A 19812-nucleotide genomic window follows, 5' to 3' on the forward strand; every position below is an offset into this window, starting at 1 on the left:
CTTTCCTCTTTCTGTATGATTTTAGCTATGGATTTGCATGTGGATTTTATTGTGTTGAGATATGTGCCTTCTGTGACTAATTTGTTAAGAATTTTTATCACAAAAGGGTATTTTATTTTATCAAGAGCTTTTTCTGTGTCTGAGACAATCATATGGTTTTTGTTCCTCATTCTATTGATTTGGTGGATTGCATTTATTGATTTTCATACGTTGAATTGTTCTTGAATGCCTAGAGTAAATCCCATTTGACCATGGTGATGATCTTGTCAGATGCTACTGGATTAGTTTGCTAAAATTTTTTGAGAATTTAAGGAGCTGTATTCATCAAGAATATTGGACCATAGTTTTATATTCTTGCAGAGAATGGAGAATAGGATAATTCATCAAATTTGCATGAAGAACGTTCAATCTACAAATAAATTTCTAAATTGGATATAATTATGTTTGAAATTTTACTTCTTAATGACTATGTTAACTTCAATACCAGAGGATTTACCTCCTACAAACCAGTTCACAAATGGTAAACATATCTTTTCTTTTAAGTCACCAGGTCTGGGACACGAACCACGGTTGACTACATGGGAGTCCAGCAACATAGCCATTACGCTAACTGCTGGTCCCACAAATTGTAAAAATATCTTGTATTACCTGGTTTTCAGTAATATATACACTTTATTACTTTTTCATCTTTTGGTTTCTAGTAGTAAGATAGAAATTATCACAGTTGCTGGAAATTTATAACAAATGAATTATTTACGGTTAGCACAGTCATACTTCAGAGATATTACAGGTTCACTTCCAGACTACCACAATAAAACAAATATTGCAGGAAAGTGACTCATGCATTTTTTTGTCTTTCCAGAGAATATAAAAGTTTTATTTTTATTATACTATAGACTATTAAATTGCAATAGTATTATGACTGAAAAAACAATGTATATACTTAATTTAAAAATACTCTATTGCTGGGCCAACCCCAGAGCCTAGTGGTTAAGGCAGCCAGATCTCATATGGCGGTTGACTACATGGGAGTCCAGCAACATAGCCATTACGCTAACTGCTGGTCCCACAAATTGTAAAAATATCTTGTATTACCTGGTTTTCAGTAATATATACACTTTATTACTTTTTCATCTTTTGGTTTCTAGTAGTAAGATAGAAATTATCACAGTTGCTGGAAATTTATAACAAATGAATTATTTACGGTTAGCACAGTCATACTTCAGAGATATTACAGGTTCACTTCCAGACTACCACAATAAAACAAATATTGCAGGAAAGTGACTCATGCATTTTTTTGTCTTTCCAGAGAATATAAAAGTTTTATTTTTATTATACTATAGACTATTAAATTGCAATAGTATTATGACTGAAAAAACAATGTATATACTTAATTTAAAAATACTCTATTGCTGGGCCAACCCCAGAGCCTAGTGGTTAAGGCAGCCAGATCTCATATGGTGGACTATACAGTTTGAATCCTGACCCCAGTGGCTTGGGAAACACCAGGTACATGCTTGTATATGCCCCAAATCCTGAGAGGATGGGAAAACGTAGGAGAAGAGATTGAGACGTGGCTATCCCCACTGCCCTCTCTTCTCCCCCATCTGTCTCTGGCAAACACATGTACCATCTGGCAAATTAAAAAAATAAAAACAAAACAAAATAAAATAAATGTAAGGTACCTATGACATCGGCTCAGGAAGGAATACTATAGAAAGAATAGGATACTGGACTCTGGGGTTTAGGTGACATGCTTGAGTTAGAGAGAGAATACCTAAGCTGTCAGACGTAGGTGTTATTTAAAACTACAAAACTCGACAATTTTTCTATGAATAATATAAAGAAAGGAAAAGCCTGGGTTTTGTTCTGTTTTATTTTGTTTGTTAATACAGAATTATTCCAAAATTTAAGAGTCATAAAAGGAACAAGGAGCCAGAAATAAAACATATGGAGTTTTGTAAGGTAGGCATTAGAATAAAAGGGCAGCAACGCGGACAAGTGTTCCCAGAGCCACCACGACCTCATTAATAACTACGCCTACCAAGGTGTTTAGCATAAACGCCTGCACACTTGGCTTCCCGTGCCCAGAGAAATTTCAGGCCAACAATATTGAGCATTTCCTCTCTTGGAGAATGCTAGTAGACAGCTTTATTCTAAGGGCAGGCAGTTTATGGAAACTCTTACATACAAATTTGAAGTTTGATGTATTTTCAGTCATTCCAGTGGTGTGAAGAGCTTCAGTAACTGCAGCATGGAAGATTTTGTGTATTTTATTTCAAAGCAGAAGTCCCATTGTCTTCAGAATCAGCCACACCTAGTTCCATCTTACAAGGCGGCAGTTTGTGGTAACGGCATAGTGGAAGAAGGAGAAAAATGCGACTGTGGATCTGAAGAGGTTGGTACCCATTATGCTTGACAGACTCACCCTGGCAGTTTTGTTCATTGATCAAACTCCCTTTCTGACAAAGACCTTAGAAAGGCACATGAGGAGTATAACGAATGAGCGCACGTACATGTTGATTTAAAGGACCTTCAAAAAGTTCGTGGAAAGGCACATTATGCAAAAGTATGCATGGATTCAAAACATTTTTTCCACTGTAAGAAACTCGTACTTAATTTTAGTTTTCATTAATTTTTGAAGACCCTTCATGTATAGATTCAGTAAGTTGTAGATATTTATTTGTTTTTTTTAGTCTGGCTTCGTTGAGGCAAAGTTAGAATTAAAATTGAATATGTTTGGAACAGCTCCATGGCCTGGTGATTAAGGCAGCTGGATCCCATGGTTGACCATGTGGTGGGAGCCCTGGACCTGGCAGTTTGAGAAACACTCCAAGTGTGTTTCCATGTGAGCCCCCAAATCCTGAAAGGAGATAGAGACAGAAAAGGGGTTGTGGTGTGACCATCCTGAAGGGGGGGTACTTCTTCCTCTCCTTCTCTTTCTGTCTCTCTGTTTCTCCCAGCGAGTACATACATCCTCTAGCAAACGAAAAAATAATTGTAAATGTGTACAATTTAATGGTTTTTGAAATAGTCTCCACAATCAAGCTAATTAATATATTTTTTTGGGGGGGGAGGGAGAGGTTTTTGCTATAGGGCACATGAGCTTGTCAGAAAGACAGAGACAGAAAGATAGGAAGCAAGAAATCACCCCCCGCCCAGAGGAGTAGCCATACCACAATCCCTTCTCCTCCATTCTCCTCTTGGGATCTTGGGCACACATGCACATGTGCCTGGCATGAGTTTAACCCACCGGGTCCAGGACTCGAACTGCAGTCCGCTACATAAGAGTTCAGCGACAAAGTCATTACGCTAACTGCTGGTCCCAAGCTAATTAACATTTTTATAGCCTCTCAAAGTTGTCCTTTGCTTTTTTTTCCTTCCCGGTGACAACCAGGAAAGGAAAATTTCATAGCCAATTTCAAGTCAATAATAAAATATTGTTAAATATGATGACATTGTTATACACTAGATATCCAGAAGATATTCATCTTGAATACTTGAAACTTTTTACCCCTTACCTCTGCATTTTCCTCTCCCCACAGTGCCTGATAACCATTATTCTTATCTTTCATACAGGTAGCGGCCAAGGTCATTAAATCCTGTAACTGAATTGACTGAGGTTGATTTTCTTTCTCTAGAGTATATTCTTCCCTAGTATTTCCTTTAACTGTAAAAATCCTGTCAGAAAATAGAAGCAAATCTTTCACTACAGGACCAAAAAAAATTTTTTTAAAGAAGGCATATTTGTGGTTTTTGAATATTTTAATCTAGGTTAATTTTTAAGTCAAAAAGATGAGACATGCTTGATCAAGCATGGCTAGTTTTCCCAAGCCACAGAGATGAGCGAGACGTTGGGAGATACGTGGTAAGTTAGTCGGTGGCACAGGCCTAAGGGAATCACACTGACGTGAATGGCGTTCGGTGTTCCCTACTGCAGTGGCTGGGGTCACTCCTGGGTGCTCTTTTCAACATGGAAAGTATGTTTCTAGATAACCTAAATGGTGAATGTGGTTTGAAATTATTCCCCATCATCCACTCCTTTGTGCTGGGTTAGGTTTGAACATTTCCAGTAAAATTTGGCAATAGTGTCTTAGCTCCACTAAATATCATATCATTGCGTCCAAAACTACCATAATACAACATTTCCCCATGGAATTCCACATATTTAGCAAGTGCAGTGACACTGCACAGAATATCTGTGAAAAATAACTAAAAAATTAGTCTATCCTATTGAGTATTTTGTTACAACACCTATGAAAACTACTGAAATCTATGATTTCAGTATGTTTTTTTCTATTAACTCTATTACAAATCCCAAGAAGTGTGTTTTTTTTTTGTGTCTCCAGACTTCTGTCTTATCTGTTACTTTTATTAGCCCTCGTAATAGAAATTGAAAAAAAAGAGTCAACAGGCATAGATACATTGTAGCATAAAATGGCACATAAAAATAAATGGATAAATATAAAAACACATTCTTGCACTTAGTAGGCCATCAATAAATAGTGAATAAATCTAGAAGTGGCTTTTTATACATTGTTTGCCAATATGTGATCTAAGCATCTGTCTGTGCACTATGTATGTTACTATGCCTAAAACGTGTATCTGATGCAAATAAAACCTTGCCTTTAGGAATGCGCTGTTACCCAGCCAGCATGCTGCACTGCTGCCACCTGTCAGCTCTCAGCAGGTTCCACTTGTGCCACAGGGTTATGCTGTGAAAATTGTCAAGTAAGAGCTTTTTAAAAATGTCTGTTTTACTAAGGCCAGCAGGTGGTGTGGTGGTTAAGGCACTGGACTCCCACATGGCCACCTGTAGCTTGAGTCCTGGACCTGGTGGCTTGAAAATCACACCGGGTGCATGTGCATGTGTGGCCAGAATCCGAAAAGGAGAATGGAGGAGGAGGGATTGCAGCATGGCCATTCCCCGTGGATGATCTCTCTCTCTCTCTCCCTCTCTCTCTCGTTGAGAGCATGCATCCTATGACAAAAAAAAAAAAAAAAAAAACTAAAACACAAATTATCATTCATTATAATGCTCATATAATGCTCCGGATATTCATTGTCATTTACCTTAACCCTGTCAGTTTCAAGCCAAAGGACGTGAGTGTAGGAGTTCCTCTAATGAATGCGATCTCCCTGAGTATTGCAATGGGAGCTCCGAATTATGCCAAGAAGATTTCTTTGTTCAGAATGGGCATTCATGTGGACAGAATCAATGGATCTGTTTGGAAGGCCAGTGCATTAGTGGAATCAATCAATGTTCGGATTTATTTGGTGGAGGTATTTATCACATTTTATTTCTCATATGTGTATTTTTCTGGACATGAAAAACAAACATATTATTGATATATGATTGTGACTTTTAAAAAATGTATCTGAAATAGTCAAGAAAGATCTTGGAAACATGAATGGAAAAGTTTAATATCTGCTGAGTTCCTCTAAAAGTCAAAAAAATTTTGAAAATCCCAGTAGAATGTATTAAAAAAACTTAACCAGATATACTAAAACATAGGCAAATTTAAAGGACCATTTTTGTTGGAAAATAATCATAATAAAATGTATGATTAACTACTAAATACCAATATTGTGATCTGGAGGAGACAAGGAGACAGAGAGGGAATACGTGCTGTGGAATGAGACCTGAACACTCCAAAACCCCTTCGCCTCCATTTCTTACTCTGCCGCAGGGCGGGCGCCACCACGCCCCGCCTCCATTTCTTACTCTGTAGGGATTTGGAGCACACGCGTGACACAGACACACATACACACCCAGCATGATTTTTCAAACCACGTGGTCCGGGATTCAAAACACAGTTGGCTATGTGGGATCTGGTTCCCTTAATCACTAGACTGCAGAACCAACCCATACATGTTTTTATTAGCAATTGTTAATAGGTATACATTGAGTCACACTGAAAAATTATTTCTGTAAATTTGCCAGAGGGTGTGTGTACTCACCAGAGACAGACAGAGGGAGAGTGAGAAAGGACCACTGTGGGGAATGGGCACATCACAATTTCCGCCCTTCTGTTTTAGGATCTGGGGTCATGCACATGTGCCCAGCATGTTTCTCGAGCTGTTTCATCTTGGCCTCAAACCATAGCATTGACTGTGTGAAATCCAGTTACCTTAACCACCAGGCCGTGGGTGGAGCCCTGTTCTTTACCTTCAGTTAACTCTAGGTCTATGTCTTCTTTATGACATTTTCTACAATTACAGTATAATATTGAGTTGAAATGAAAATGGTAGGCATTTTCTTAGGTGTGGTTTTAGTGAGAAGGTATTATTTAGTCTTAAATTTGATATGAACTTTAGGCTTTATTTGTTGTATATTTTGAAATCAGGAGAAATTACATAATTCAATTCTTTTCTTCTTTTCCGTATTATTTTGGTTACTCTGGTTTCTTGCACTTGACAAGTTCTAAGGTCAGCTTGGCACTATCTTCAAAAAGTATAAACTGAAATTTTGGTAGCAGTTGCGCTGAACTTGTATTTTAGTTTGAGGTAAAATAGCGTGCTTCCAGGCTGTGCAGAAAAGTTGTCTTTCCAGTCATTCAAATCCATTCCATTCATTTTAATCAAATATTTTCTGTATTCTAATTATTAGTGGATAAGTCTCACCCTTCTTTTACTAAATTGCTTTCTGTGTCCTGTATTCTTTTTGATGGTACTATTGTTTGGTTATTTTTTTTTCTTACTCTCCTTTTGGATTGGTCATTGTCAGTACATAGACAGCACTTGATTATCAATGTTGATATCTTATGCGGCCTTGCTGACCTCCTTCATGAGTTCTAGTAGCTATTTTTAATAGGTCTTTAGGGTTTCTTTTTTTATTTTAATTTTAATGTTTTATTATTTATACATTTAATGACTATACATCATTTAGATTGTAAAGAGACTTTACCCAGCATGATCTACATCTCAGTCCAGCCCAACTGAGAAGACTATACACGTCCCCATCCACAGATAATAAACCATATCCGTGTCCCACAAATGTCTTACCTCTCTAATTTTTTCTCCAACTCCTTTTCTACACTCTTCTCCTCCTACACTCTTTAGGATTTCTAATCTTTATATCAGACAGTGCCATTGAAAGGTTTTTGCCGATAACCGGCCGATCCTCCTTGTCCAGGGAGTGCGATGGCGACCCCAATCAACCACAAAAGTCGGTTCTTGATGCAAAGTGCAAGTGCGCTAGGACTTCTAGGACTTCACTCTCGGTCATGCAGGTCATGCAAGACACGATGGAGTGAAGCCCCGAACAAAGGGGCATTCATGTTATATAGACACAAGTCCCTGGGAAGAATGAGGAAGTAAGATAAGGGGCTTTCTGCAAGGTGCTAAGCTGACTTGCAAATGGCTCCCACTTCTCACAGGGAGCTAGGGAATGGCCCCGGGCTTCCACAACTTCAGCAGTCAGTTTATAATGAGAGCAGCATCAGCTTTAGTACAGAAGCCAAAAAGGCAAAGGTTAGGCTTTATCTTTACAAAACAGGATAGGCATATTTTAATTTTATTCTTACACCATGTAAACATAGATGTATTTTTACTTTTAAGTTTACAACCTGGATGCCTTGTATTTCTTCTTCTTGACTATTTCCCTATCTGATTCTTGCAGTACAGCATTGAATAAAAGGATCCACAGCAAACACTCTGACTTACTCTTTACCTTAGAAGTTAAGCATTGAGCTTTTTTACTACTAAGTGCTATCTACAGTTTTTTTTACTACTAAGTGTTTTTTACTACTAAGTGTTATCTACAGCTTTTTTACTACTAAGTGTTATCTACAGTTTTTCATAGGTTCCTTTAATTAGGTTAGGGGAATGCTTTTTTTTTTTTTTTCTTTTTTTTTTAGGTTTTTGCTATAGGGCACATGCGCTCGCCAGAAAACAAGAAACGCCACAATCCCTTCTCCATTCTTCTCTCAGGATCTTGGGCACGCATGCACACACGTCGGTGTGAGTTTAAGCCACCGGGTCTGGGACTCGAACCACAGTTGACTACATGGGAGTTCAGCGACATAGCCATTACGCCAACTGCTGGTCTCAGGGAAATGCTCTTATATCCTCCACTTTGTTTAATTTTTTTGGCCTATTTTTTAATAAAGAAAAGTGAGGTTTTTCAAAAGGGACGTCTTCTCTGCCTATTAAAATGATCTGTGCGGCTTGGTCTTTTGTTTTGCTTATATGGTATGTTACCCTTCACTTCTTTGTTTCATAAACCTTACTTTTCTGAATAACATCTCAATTGGTCACAGCTTACTTTTTTTTGAATGTTGCTAGTTGAGGTTTGTTGTTATATACTTGAGTTTCATCTTATGTTTACTGTGATACTATATACATAACAACAAATTTGCTATTTTAAAGATCGTTAAGTCTACAGTTACTACGTGGCACCAGGTACATTCTCCTTATTAGTGGAAAACATCCCCATCAGCCATCTCCAGTACTTCTGCAGTTCCCCACACTGAAGTTATGTATCTATTAAGCAATAACTATCATTTTTTTCCTTCTCCCATCCTCTGGCAACCTTTCTTTCTGTCTCCGTAAAAGTGACTCCTGTAGTTATTCCATGCAAGAAGCATACAATACTGGGACCAGCAGATGGTGTAGAAGTTATGTCGCTGAACTCTCACACGGCTAACCATGGTTCTAGTCCCAGACCCAGTGGCTTCAAAATTATGTTGGGCACGTGTGCATACTTGCCCCAGATCCAGGAAGGAGAATAGAGGAAAAGTGATTGTGGCATGGCTGTCCCCGCTGGGTGTGGGGAGGAGATGATTTCTCACTTTCCCTCTTACTATCTCTGTCTCTGTCTCTCTCTCTCTCTCTCGCTTTCTCTCCAGTGAGCACACACACCCTAAGGCAAAAACTTCTAAAAAACATCATATAATATTGATCCTTTTGTGATTGCCTTATTGCATTTATCTTAAACATTTCAAGGTTCATCCATAGTGTAGCATGTAGATATCTTTACATTATATTTGTTTTTGAATATTTTAGAGACATATTTCTAGTGGAAAACTTTTTCACTATCTTTTATCTTTACTCATTACCTTTGAAAAGCCACTTTCAGTCTAAATGCTGCGTAGACATTACTATCATCCATCTTTATTTGTTGCTGTTCTTAGGCATATGAAGTGGGAGACTAATTACTTTAACTAAATCAAAAACTGATACTCATTGATTGGTTAAAGTATAGGTAAGGCTTAATCGACATCTAGTTCTCCTTTGCTTCTGCAGGAATTTTAACCAAGACCCTTTACTGTGGTAGGTATGTAACCACAACGCAGAAAATGCAGAAAAATTTTCTCTGCTTCATCAAAGTCATTTTCTTATGTTTTATTTTCTGCTTGATATGTTTAAAATCAGGAAAAAGCCTAATTAGCTAAAAATGTACTGAGGAAGGGATCAATCATATGTTGAGGGCCTTTGAGTCTCTAATTTGATCACTGAAGCTATGAAAGATTTTCAAACTGGCCTCTTTTTCTGTCCCCTAGCCATAGTTTGGTGCCCTAGACAAGCTGCAAATTTTGACTTCTCACCTATAACTAGCTATGTAAATTACTTGAACAAAATAAGGCAAAATTACACAGTAATTTTCAGCTCCTCACTGTCTCAAGGGATTTCAGCTGAGAATCTTTTGTGTCCACTGGGGCTCCTCTCACCATGGGCTGTTTTTCTCCCAGCATCACAATGCAGCAGTCAGAGCTCCCTAACCAAGGGTTTTGTAGGTCTGTAGGTGAGTGCTTTATCAAAAACGTTCTCTTTAAGTAGGATAGATCTTATGAGAATTAAAGTTAAACTAGGTAGATAGATAGATAGATGATAGATAGATAGATAGATAGATGATAGATAGATAGATAGATAGATAGATAGATAGATAGATAGATGATAGATAGATATAGATAGATGATAGAGAGAGAGAGATTGGAAGGTGAGTATGAGAAACAAATCGATGGTGACCTTTTGGTCTGAGGAAATTATGATAAAGATACTTAATTATTGGTTTGATTTGAAAAGGTTACTCATGCAAAAATTGTTTATTGACCAATAAATGAATTATTTGTAAAAAAAAAAAAAGAAAGAAAAAGAAAAGTTTCCAATGTCCATAGAAATGTGTATTTGTGTAACACTAAAACTAGAAGTTAAACTGCACACAGTGGTTAACTCGATGCTCTGTCTAGGCTACGTGTTTTGACAGTAGACAGCATTCTCTCAGTTTAAAAATATTTAATAGAAGTAGTTTTGTGTGCCCTTAAACCAAGTTTTTATTTTTAATTTTATATTATGGTCATAAATTGTATCACATAGTTTAAGTCACTTCAAAAATTTAAATGTATTCATTAATGATTTTAAGTTAATATTCACTTAATATAACAAGCACATTTTTTTTTTCCAGAGGCAGATTTTGGTAATGAAGAATGTTTTAATTACCTTAATTCTATGGCTGATCAATCTGGCAGCTGTGGTTCAGATGCTTCAGGTTACAAAAAGTGTAATCCTAGGTATGCTTTAAGAAATCTATTGGAGTACCTCTATTTATTGACTTCTGTTTGAAACTATCAACAAATAATTAAGATTATATGTAAGCAAAATATATCTGACCATGAAGTAAGACCACATTTGATCAAATTATGATTGTCTTAGATGCAGAAGTCTGTATTTCTCTTCCTCTTATATCCAAAATATTCTTGATGCTTTCCACAGTGTTTAATTTACATATAAGCACATGAATTCTCCATCAGTAATTATTTAATTTTGCATGCTATCACCTTAATTTTACAAATGATTACAATCCTTGTGGTAATGAAATGATACATAGATTAAAAAAAAAAAAAGAATTGCTTTGTTTAACTTTATTTATTTATTTTAATTTGACCAGAGAAGGACAGAGTCAGAGAGAGAGAGAGAGAGAGAAAGCAAGAAAGCAAGCCACCAGGTTCAGGACTCATATCACGGTCGGCCATGTGAGAGTCCAGTGCCCTTAACCACCACACCACCTGCTGTCCCCAAAACACATAGATTGTTTACTCTCTGGGATGTAAAACACATTGTTTAAAACATGCATTCCAAAGTCAGATATCTTAGTTTCAAATCCTTACCCCACACTGGCCTATTTATGTGACCTTGAGCATGTACTTCATTTTTCTCATGTATGAAGTATGAGAAAAAAGTACAGCTAGTTTCTTATGGGCAAACCCTACTGACATCACTGGGTTGGTGCCGGGTGAATAGGCAAGACAGGGAAACGTGTAGAGTGGTATTGATACGGTATGTGCTCTTAGTGTGAACTCTTAACTAGTGTTATTAGTACATAAATTAGAACCAGAATGTTGAGATGAAATCTTTAATTGTAGTTTCATTTTGATATTTTTCAAGTAAAAGTAAAAATTCTGTACAATTATTTAGTGTACACAAACTGTATACGAAATGTCCACATACCTTTTGCCCAAATTTGAGTTGTTTACATGTTGCCCATTTCTCTTAACCTTTCATTTTTCCAACTCTTCTTTCCTTTCTCTAATCTCTCAACAAATATTTTTCTGAACCACTTAAGTGTAAATTGGAGATTGTGCTTCTTTTACTCCTAAATATATCATGGCATCATTTTTTGAGAGTTTATTTTCTTACATAACTATATTGCAGTTATTACCTAAATCATATTAAAACTTCATTGGTATGACAGCAGGTCATGTGGCAGTAAAGGCACTGGACTCCCACATGGTCGACCACGGTTCAAGTCTCAGACATGGCACATTGAAAATCATGCCAGGTGCATGAGCATGTGCCCAAAATCCCAAGTGTAGAGTGGAGAAGGAACTGCAGCATGGACAGCCCCCTGGGGGGGAGGAGGGTTGATTTCTCACCTTTCCTCCTACGTCTGTCTCTCTCAAATAAGTGTACACACCCTATGACAAAAACCTTTAAAAATAAAAGTTCTTGGTTCTTTTAGAAAGTATTTCCTCATTTAGGAAAAAATTCACACCCAAAATATTACATTTGCTTATAATGTGTTCTTACACTTCTTTTTATATGGATTTTTAAATTATTTTCATTTTTTGTTTCTTTTTCTTAATATTATTTGTTTGATTGATTTTTGCTATAGGGCATGTTCATTCACTGGAGAGAACCAGAGAAAGAGAAAGTGAGAAATCACCCCCAAAGGGAGATGGCTACCCAGCAGCCCTTTCAGAACTTTGGCACACAAACGCACACACAACTAGTGTGTTTTTTCATGCCACCAGATCCTGGACTTGAACCATGGAGTTGGCCATGTGGGATCCCCCTGCCTTTACCACCACATCATTTGGCCAACCCAGGTTTTTACTCTATTTATTTTTTTATGCTATAGGTTAATCATTTTGTAGACATTTCCCTCAAATTGAGTGTCTTGATATTTTTCATATTTATATTTGAGTTATGACTTTAATCTGTTTACCACCACTGTGGTGCTGGATCTTCAGGTGCAATTTTTCAAAAGCTCATACCATTTTCTTTCAGTTTTGAAAATTTTAGGTTAAATGTTTTAGTTAATTAATTGTTCTTTAAGTCTCTCAACTGTTAATTTATTATGTTTCCATTGTGTATAATATGAAACTAGTAAGGAGCTATACTGAGACTGTGGGCTTGTTCTGTTACTCTTCAAACTTCCACATATTAGGGTTTTTTAATTTTTTATTTGTCTTATTATTATTATTCATACATTAAATTGCTATACATCATTAGATTGTGAAGAGACTTTACCCAGCGTGATAGACACCTCAGTCCAGTTCAGTTGAGACCACCATACATCCTCATCAACAGATAATAAACCTTATCTGTGTCCCACAAGTGTCTTACTTCTCCATTTCCCCCCAAATTCCCTATGCTCTTCCCCTCTCACACTCTCTTTCCATTTTGTCTCTAGTGTCCATTAGAATTTTTAATACCTTTATGTCCTCCAATCTTTCAGTCTCTACCATAGACAAACTTCCACATATTAGTTTTAAAATCCATTGATGATGAGTGAGACCAGCGGATGGCATAATGGTCATGCTGCTGGACTCTCACATGGTCAACTGCCGTTTGAGTTCCCAACCTAGGCCCATGTGCATACGTGCCCAAAATTCTGAGAGGAGAATGGAGGAGGAAAAGGGATTGTGGCATGGCCATACCCCCCTGGGGGGTGTTTTCTCATTTTCTGTCTCTCTGTCTCTCTTTGGCAAGTACACACGCCCTATAGCAAAAAACAATCTCTCTTAAAAAATTTTTAAAAAATCTATTGATAATTTTCCTACTCCACGATTGACTTTTCCTTAATTAGCTAGAAATGTACTGTTGAAAAAAGTATTCCTTTTTTTCTATTTATTTATTTAATTATCTGTGTATTATATACATCAATTCAGGAATCCAGACTCAGTAGTTGTTATTTTATTTCAAGTTCTTTTATACATTCGATCACGTTACTTAGCTTGCAAAGTGAATATTCCAACATGTGTACATTTCTCACCAGTCCAGTTAATATTACTATAAAATTATCTTCAAGAGATAACACCCCACTTTTTGTCCCATTAATACTTTTCCTCTCTATTTTTCTCCTTATGTACTCCCTCAGACTCTACTCCTTCACCCGCCTTCTTCCCACACTATATCTGGTATTCACAACCTTTTACTGTGTTTCTATATCCTTTAGTCATTCAGTGTTGGCCATAGAGTGTGAACACTTGGTATATATTAAGTGGGGACATACAATGCCTCTCCTTCATAGCCTGGCTTGCTTCCCTCAGTAGTAAATCTATATTCATCTGCTTCCTGTCAAAACCCAGGCTGTTGTTTTTTTATGGCTGAGTAGTATTCCATAGAATATTTGTGCCAGAAATTATTTTATTCTGTAAAATAGAATACTTTACTATTTTTATTTAGATACGTTCTCAAATGGTCTCTATTTTGACTAGAGAGGACCTCTTTGAGTTGATTACTGTATTTTCTGCAAGAATCTGTATGACTCTTTCAAAGCACTGAAAATGTATCATAGGCCGTTGTGATATCTCCACTTCTCATGCCTGGATTTACCCACTTGTCCAAGGAGCCCTGGTTCATTTTAACAGGGGTCGTACTTAGAAAATAGGTGACTGGGGACCGGCTACACTCACTCCTACTGGCTTTCATTACCTCTAAGCCCTCTCAGTCAGCAGAGCTAGGAAATGTATCTACAACGTGCATGTACAGGTCTCACATGCTTTTTATCTATCCACTTATATAAATCTCTGTATGTCCTTCGCCCTGTTACGAAATTCCATCTAAATACCTCTGTAGTGTGAAAAACTCAGTTTACATTTTCTCTATTCCAGGATCGCTGATGATAAATATTCTTAACTATTGCCTGCCAATAGTGCCATGTTATTTTGAAGGATATTTTTCTGTACCTAGAGTGAGAAATGGCAAGTGTGTCATTTCCCCTTTGACAATGTCATTCAATTGTCTTATGGTTACCATCTTTTCCTGTTGGAAAGGCCATCTTCACTTGTGTTACTGTTCTTGCATTGCTAATGCTTCTTGATTTTCTGATTACGATTATGGTTTCCTTTGTGGCTTATGGCACTATCTTTGTGATATATCTCCGTTATTTATTTTAACATTTATTGAATATAATCATTCTTGAGTGAAGCTTGAAATATCTTGTCAATTTGAGGCCTAAGCTAAAAAGGGAACTCAATAAGTCTGGTATCAAGCTAAATTTCCTAATTTCATTAGGATAAGATAAAATTTTATTATGTGAAATATTAAAAAATCTTAAGAAAATTAAGAAACTTCTAAAAATGTAATCAGACTAAGTAGGAAGTAGTTCATACTTATTAAACTATTGAGCTACTATTAACAACTCAGTCAGGGACGGTCTTCATATTTTTTGATGTTTCAGAATTAATTGTGTTCATCTTTTTGTAGATTTTGAATACTTTATTAGAACCTTTTCACTTTAGAAATTATATTCTTAGGAGGCCAGCAGGTAGTTGGGCCAGTGGTGGTTGAGGGTGCTGGACTCCCACATGGTCGACAGTGGTTAGAGTCCCGGAACTGACAGCTTGCTTTCTCACTTTCCCTCTTTCTCTCTCGCTCTCTCCCTCTCTGGTCAACTTAAAATAAATACATAAAATATTTTTAAAAACAAAAATATAAATGATATTCTAATATTTCACTATTTTAAAATGAATGGTTTTTCATTTATGGGCAAATTATAGTGATGTGAATTGTGGAAAACTGATATGTATCTATACCAGTGAAGAATTAATCAAAATTCCAGATGCCACTACTATTTATGCCAACATAAGTGGACACATCTGCGTTTCCATCGACTACCCCTATGATCATCAGGAAAATGCGAAGATGTGGGTAAAAGAAGGAACTGTTTGTGGTTCAAATAAGGTAACCTTTCTTCCCAAATAACTTCCAAATATTTTATACTCTCTTCTCCAATGATGCAAATCGATTATTTTCTCTCACATCTTTTTTTTTTAATATGTTTTTTATTTCATTTTCTCTTTTACATTCAATCACATTATTTAGCTTACAAACTGAATATTTCAACCTGTGAACATTTCTCCCTAGTCCAGTTGATAAAACTATAAAAGTATCTTCAACAGATAATACCACATTTCTTTGTCCCATTAATAATTTGCCTCTCTATTTTTCTTCTAAATGTCTTTCCTCAGACTCTACTCTTTCACACACACTGTATCTGGTATTCACATCCACTTACTGTGTTTCTATATCCTTTAGTCAATCAGTTTCAGTCATAGAGTGTGAATACTCACATATTAGATATACACTCAATATAGAAAATTTGAAAAATAAGGGAAAAACTTCAAAGAGTAAAATATCACCTGTAATTATGACAACACCATGAGTGTTTCATTGGCTATCTAGTACTACTGAGGTTGGTTACCTAAAAAGATATAAACATTTTTTACTCAGATTTTCTTCTTTTACTGTTGATTTGTATGAGTCCCTTTTATATTTTGGGCCTTACCCCCTTCTTAACTATATGACTGCCAATACTTTTATTTTTCCCCAAATTTCTACACTGCCTTTTTATTTCACTTATTTTTGCCTTTACTATGAAGAGGTTTTAGTTTGATAGTCTCCTCCTCCTTGCTTATTTTTGCTTTTGTTGCCTGTGTTTTTGGTTTGAGTTTTTTAAAAAAATTATTATTGCCAAGGCCAATATTCAAGAGCTCTCACCCTGAGTTTTCTTTTTGGAATTTTATAGTTTCAGGTCTATGTTTAGGTCCTTAATCTATTTTGAGTTGATTTGGGGGTATAATGATAAGGGTCCAGTTTGACGATTTTGCATTTGGATCAACAATGTTTCAAATACCATTTATTTAATAAACTATCTTTTCCTCATTGTGTCTTCTTGGTAAGCTTGTCTGAAATTAATTCACCACATAGATTTATTTCTGGGTTCTCTATTCTGTTCATTCCTTCACTGAGTGTGTTTAATGGTCTTTGGGCTGGCTCTTTGGCCTGGTGTTTTAGACAGGCGGAACCCATATAAGGACAGCATCATTTGCGTCCTGGCACCCACTCTTTGAGAAACATGCTGGGCACATGTGTGTACTTGCCTAAAATCCCAAAAGGAGAGCGAGAGATGGAAGAGAAGGGATTGCAGTTTGACCAATTCCAATGGGGGAGGGTACTTTCTTCTCTCCCTGTCTTTCTCTGGTGAGCACATATACTTTCTAGCTAAATAAATACATAAATACGTGGTCTGCTTTACTGCCCTTCCTACCAGTCGTGGAAAGAAAATTCATTGTGCTCAGTCCATGTTTTCCTCCCACACTACATAGTTCAATGTGCGACGTGGGTTTTGCTTCTTTTGTTTTGTTTTTGTTTTTAGGTTTTGTTTTTCTAAGACAGGGTCTCTCTACTTGGCAGTCCTCGTGCCTCAGCCTCCCAGGTACCTGGGAGTATAAACATGTGCTACCATGCCTGGCTTTTCGGGGTAGGCTGTAACCAAACTGTGGCCTCAGCCTGCCAAGTAGCAGCACTAATGAGTGCACACTATTGCAAATGGATCATATACTACTTTTCAAGATATGGCTGACATGTATAAAAATATGTACTACGATAGCATGAACTTAATGATTTTACCTCTTAGTCTCTAAAGCACTGAATATGACATACTGAATATGTTTTCATTATCGTATATGCATCGTATAAAATTTACCACTTTACTTGTGTTTAAGTGTATGGTTTGGGAACATTAGTTCACTTACATTGCTGTACAGTCATCACTGCTACACAACTTAACGAAATGTTCCTTATTCCAAATAGAAGCTAGCCCTTAAATAATGGTTTGAGTTTTTTAAAAAAATTATTATTGCCAAGGCCAATATTCAAGAGCTCTCACCCTGAGTTTTCTTTTTGGAATTTTATAGTTTCAGGTCTATGTTTAGGTCCTTAATCTATTTTGAGTTGATTTGGGGGTATAATGATAAGGGTCCAGTTTGACGATTTTGCATTTGGATCAACAATGTTTCAAATACCATTTATTTAATAAACTATCTTTTCCTCATTGTGTCTTCTTGGTAAGCTTGTCTGAAATTAATTCACCACATAGATTTATTTCTGGGTTCTCTATTCTGTTCATTCCTTCACTGAGTGTGTTTAATGGTCTTTGGGCTGGCTCTTTGGCCTGGTGTTTTAGACAGGCGGAACCCATATAAGGACAGCATCATTTGCGTCCTGGCACCCACTCTTTGAGAAACATGCTGGGCACATGTGTGTACTTGCCTAAAATCCCAAAAGGAGAGCGAGAGATGGAAGAGAAGGGATTGCAGTTTGACCAATTCCAATGGGGGAGGGTACTTTCTTCTCTCCCTGTCTTTCTCTGGTGAGCACATATACTTTCTAGCTAAATAAATACATAAATACGTGGTCTGCTTTACTGCCCTTCCTACCAGTCGTGGAAAGAAAATTCATTGTGCTCAGTCCATGTTTTCCTCCCACACTACATAGTTCAATGTGCGACGTGGGTTTTGCTTCTTTTGTTTTGTTTTTGTTTTTAGGTTTTGTTTTTCTAAGACAGGGTCTCTCTACTTGGCAGTCCTCGTGCCTCAGCCTCCCAGGTACCTGGGAGTATAAACATGTGCTACCATGCCTGGCTTTTCGGGGTAGGCTGTAACCAAACTGTGGCCTCAGCCTGCCAAGTAGCAGCACTAATGAGTGCACACTATTGCAAATGGATCATATACTACTTTTCAAGATATGGCTGACATGTATAAAAATATGTACTACGATAGCATGAACTTAATGATTTTACCTCTTAGTCTCTAAAGCACTGAATATGACATACTGAATATGTTTTCATTATCGTATATGCATCGTATAAAATTTACCACTTTACTTGTGTTTAAGTGTATGGTTTGGGAACATTAGTTCACTTACATTGCTGTACAGTCATCACTGCTACACAACTTAACGAAATGTTCCTTATTCCAAATAGAAGCTAGCCCTTAAATAATGGCTCCACACAGTCTTCAGTGGGGCCAGGTCACTGGGGAGCCATTATTTGTACTTATTCTTTATTGTACTTTCTGTCCCTATGAATTTAAATATTCTAGGTATCTCCTGTAAGTGGAACCATGTAACAATTGTTCTCTTGAGTCTGGCTTATTTTACTTAGCTTAATTCTTTCAAGGTTTGTCAATGTTGTAGCATCTATCAGCATTTATTTCCTTCTTAAGGTTGAATAATAATTCCATTCCACTGCATTAAAAGGAATTATTTTATTTAACTTTATTTGCTTATTTTAATTTAACCAGAGAGAGACAGAGAATGAGAGAGAGAGAGAGAGAGAAGGAAAGTGAGAAAGCAAGTCGCCAGTTGAACTGCTGTCGGCCATGTAGGAATCCAGCACCCTTAACCACCATGTCACCTGCCAGCCCCTCCATTGCACTTTTATGCCACATTTTTATCAATTCATTATGTTTCTTTGATGAATTGACCTTTTATAAATACAGAAAAACTGCCTTTGTCTTTTGTAGTAATATTTGATTTAAAGCATATTTTGTCATTTTCTTATAGCCATTCCTATCTCCTTTTGCTTCTTAGTTGCATGGAATACCTTCATCATGTTTGACCTAATTCTACACTAGACAATGACATACCAGTTCATTTATTTTGAATTGTCCTCTTTAGGTTTGCAAGGATCATGCATGTGTGAGTTCTTCATATTTGGGTTTTGATTGTACTCCACAAAAATGCCATCAACAGGGTGTAAGTATCAGTCTTATGAGGTAAGAATAGAAGTTAATTGAGACTAATCTCAGAAAAGCAAATGCACACGCACATACACACACATGCAAACACACTCTTATATCCACAAACCACATAGTGTATAATTTTATAATTGTATAATTTATAACTCCACTTGAACATATATAATTCTGGCTGCTTATCTTAGAAGCTGATATTTGTTCTGCTTTCAGGTGTGCAATAACAAGAAAAACTGCCACTGTGACGCTCCATATTTGCCTCCAGATTGCCAAACTATGAAAAATAACTGGCCCGGTGGGAGTATTGACAGTGGGAACTATCAATCCCAACTTGCACAGGCACCTGACAGTAGTAAGTATGAGGAATAAATTATAATATCATTTTAGTTTATGAAATCTAATAAACAATACCTTATCAATTAATTTATATGTGGACTATATGGGACCGTAAATATTCCACCACATATGGCTATTTATCTTTTACTTCCAGAGAGTAATATACGCAATATGTCATAGATACATATCAGTCAGAGTTCATATGGAAAAAAGA

General features: G+C 36.7%; 1 protein-coding gene across 3 annotated transcripts in view; it reads left to right on the forward strand.

Moving 5' to 3' along the window:
- The window catches only part of ADAM2 (ADAM metallopeptidase domain 2), a 58462-nt gene that overhangs the window by 29327 nt on the left and 9323 nt on the right, over window positions 1-19812 (forward strand). For all 3 annotated transcript variants that reach the window (XM_027766809.1, XM_006164735.1, XM_006164736.1), the window contains 7 exons: window positions 2218-2398; window positions 4633-4731; window positions 5088-5283; window positions 10406-10511; window positions 15225-15408; window positions 19186-19263; window positions 19476-19614. In XM_027766809.1, coding sequence (XP_027622610.1) covers window positions 2218-2398; window positions 4633-4731; window positions 5088-5283; window positions 10406-10511; window positions 15225-15408; window positions 19186-19263; window positions 19476-19614 — 983 coding nt within the window. The remainder of the gene's footprint in view (window positions 1-2217; window positions 2399-4632; window positions 4732-5087; window positions 5284-10405; window positions 10512-15224; window positions 15409-19185; window positions 19264-19475; window positions 19615-19812) is intronic.

The sequence above is a fragment of the Tupaia chinensis genome, unplaced genomic scaffold, assembly GCF_000334495.1.
Source record: "Tupaia chinensis unplaced genomic scaffold, TupChi_1.0 Scaffold143705_1, whole genome shotgun sequence".
Taxonomy (NCBI): domain Eukaryota; kingdom Metazoa; phylum Chordata; class Mammalia; order Scandentia; family Tupaiidae; genus Tupaia; species Tupaia belangeri.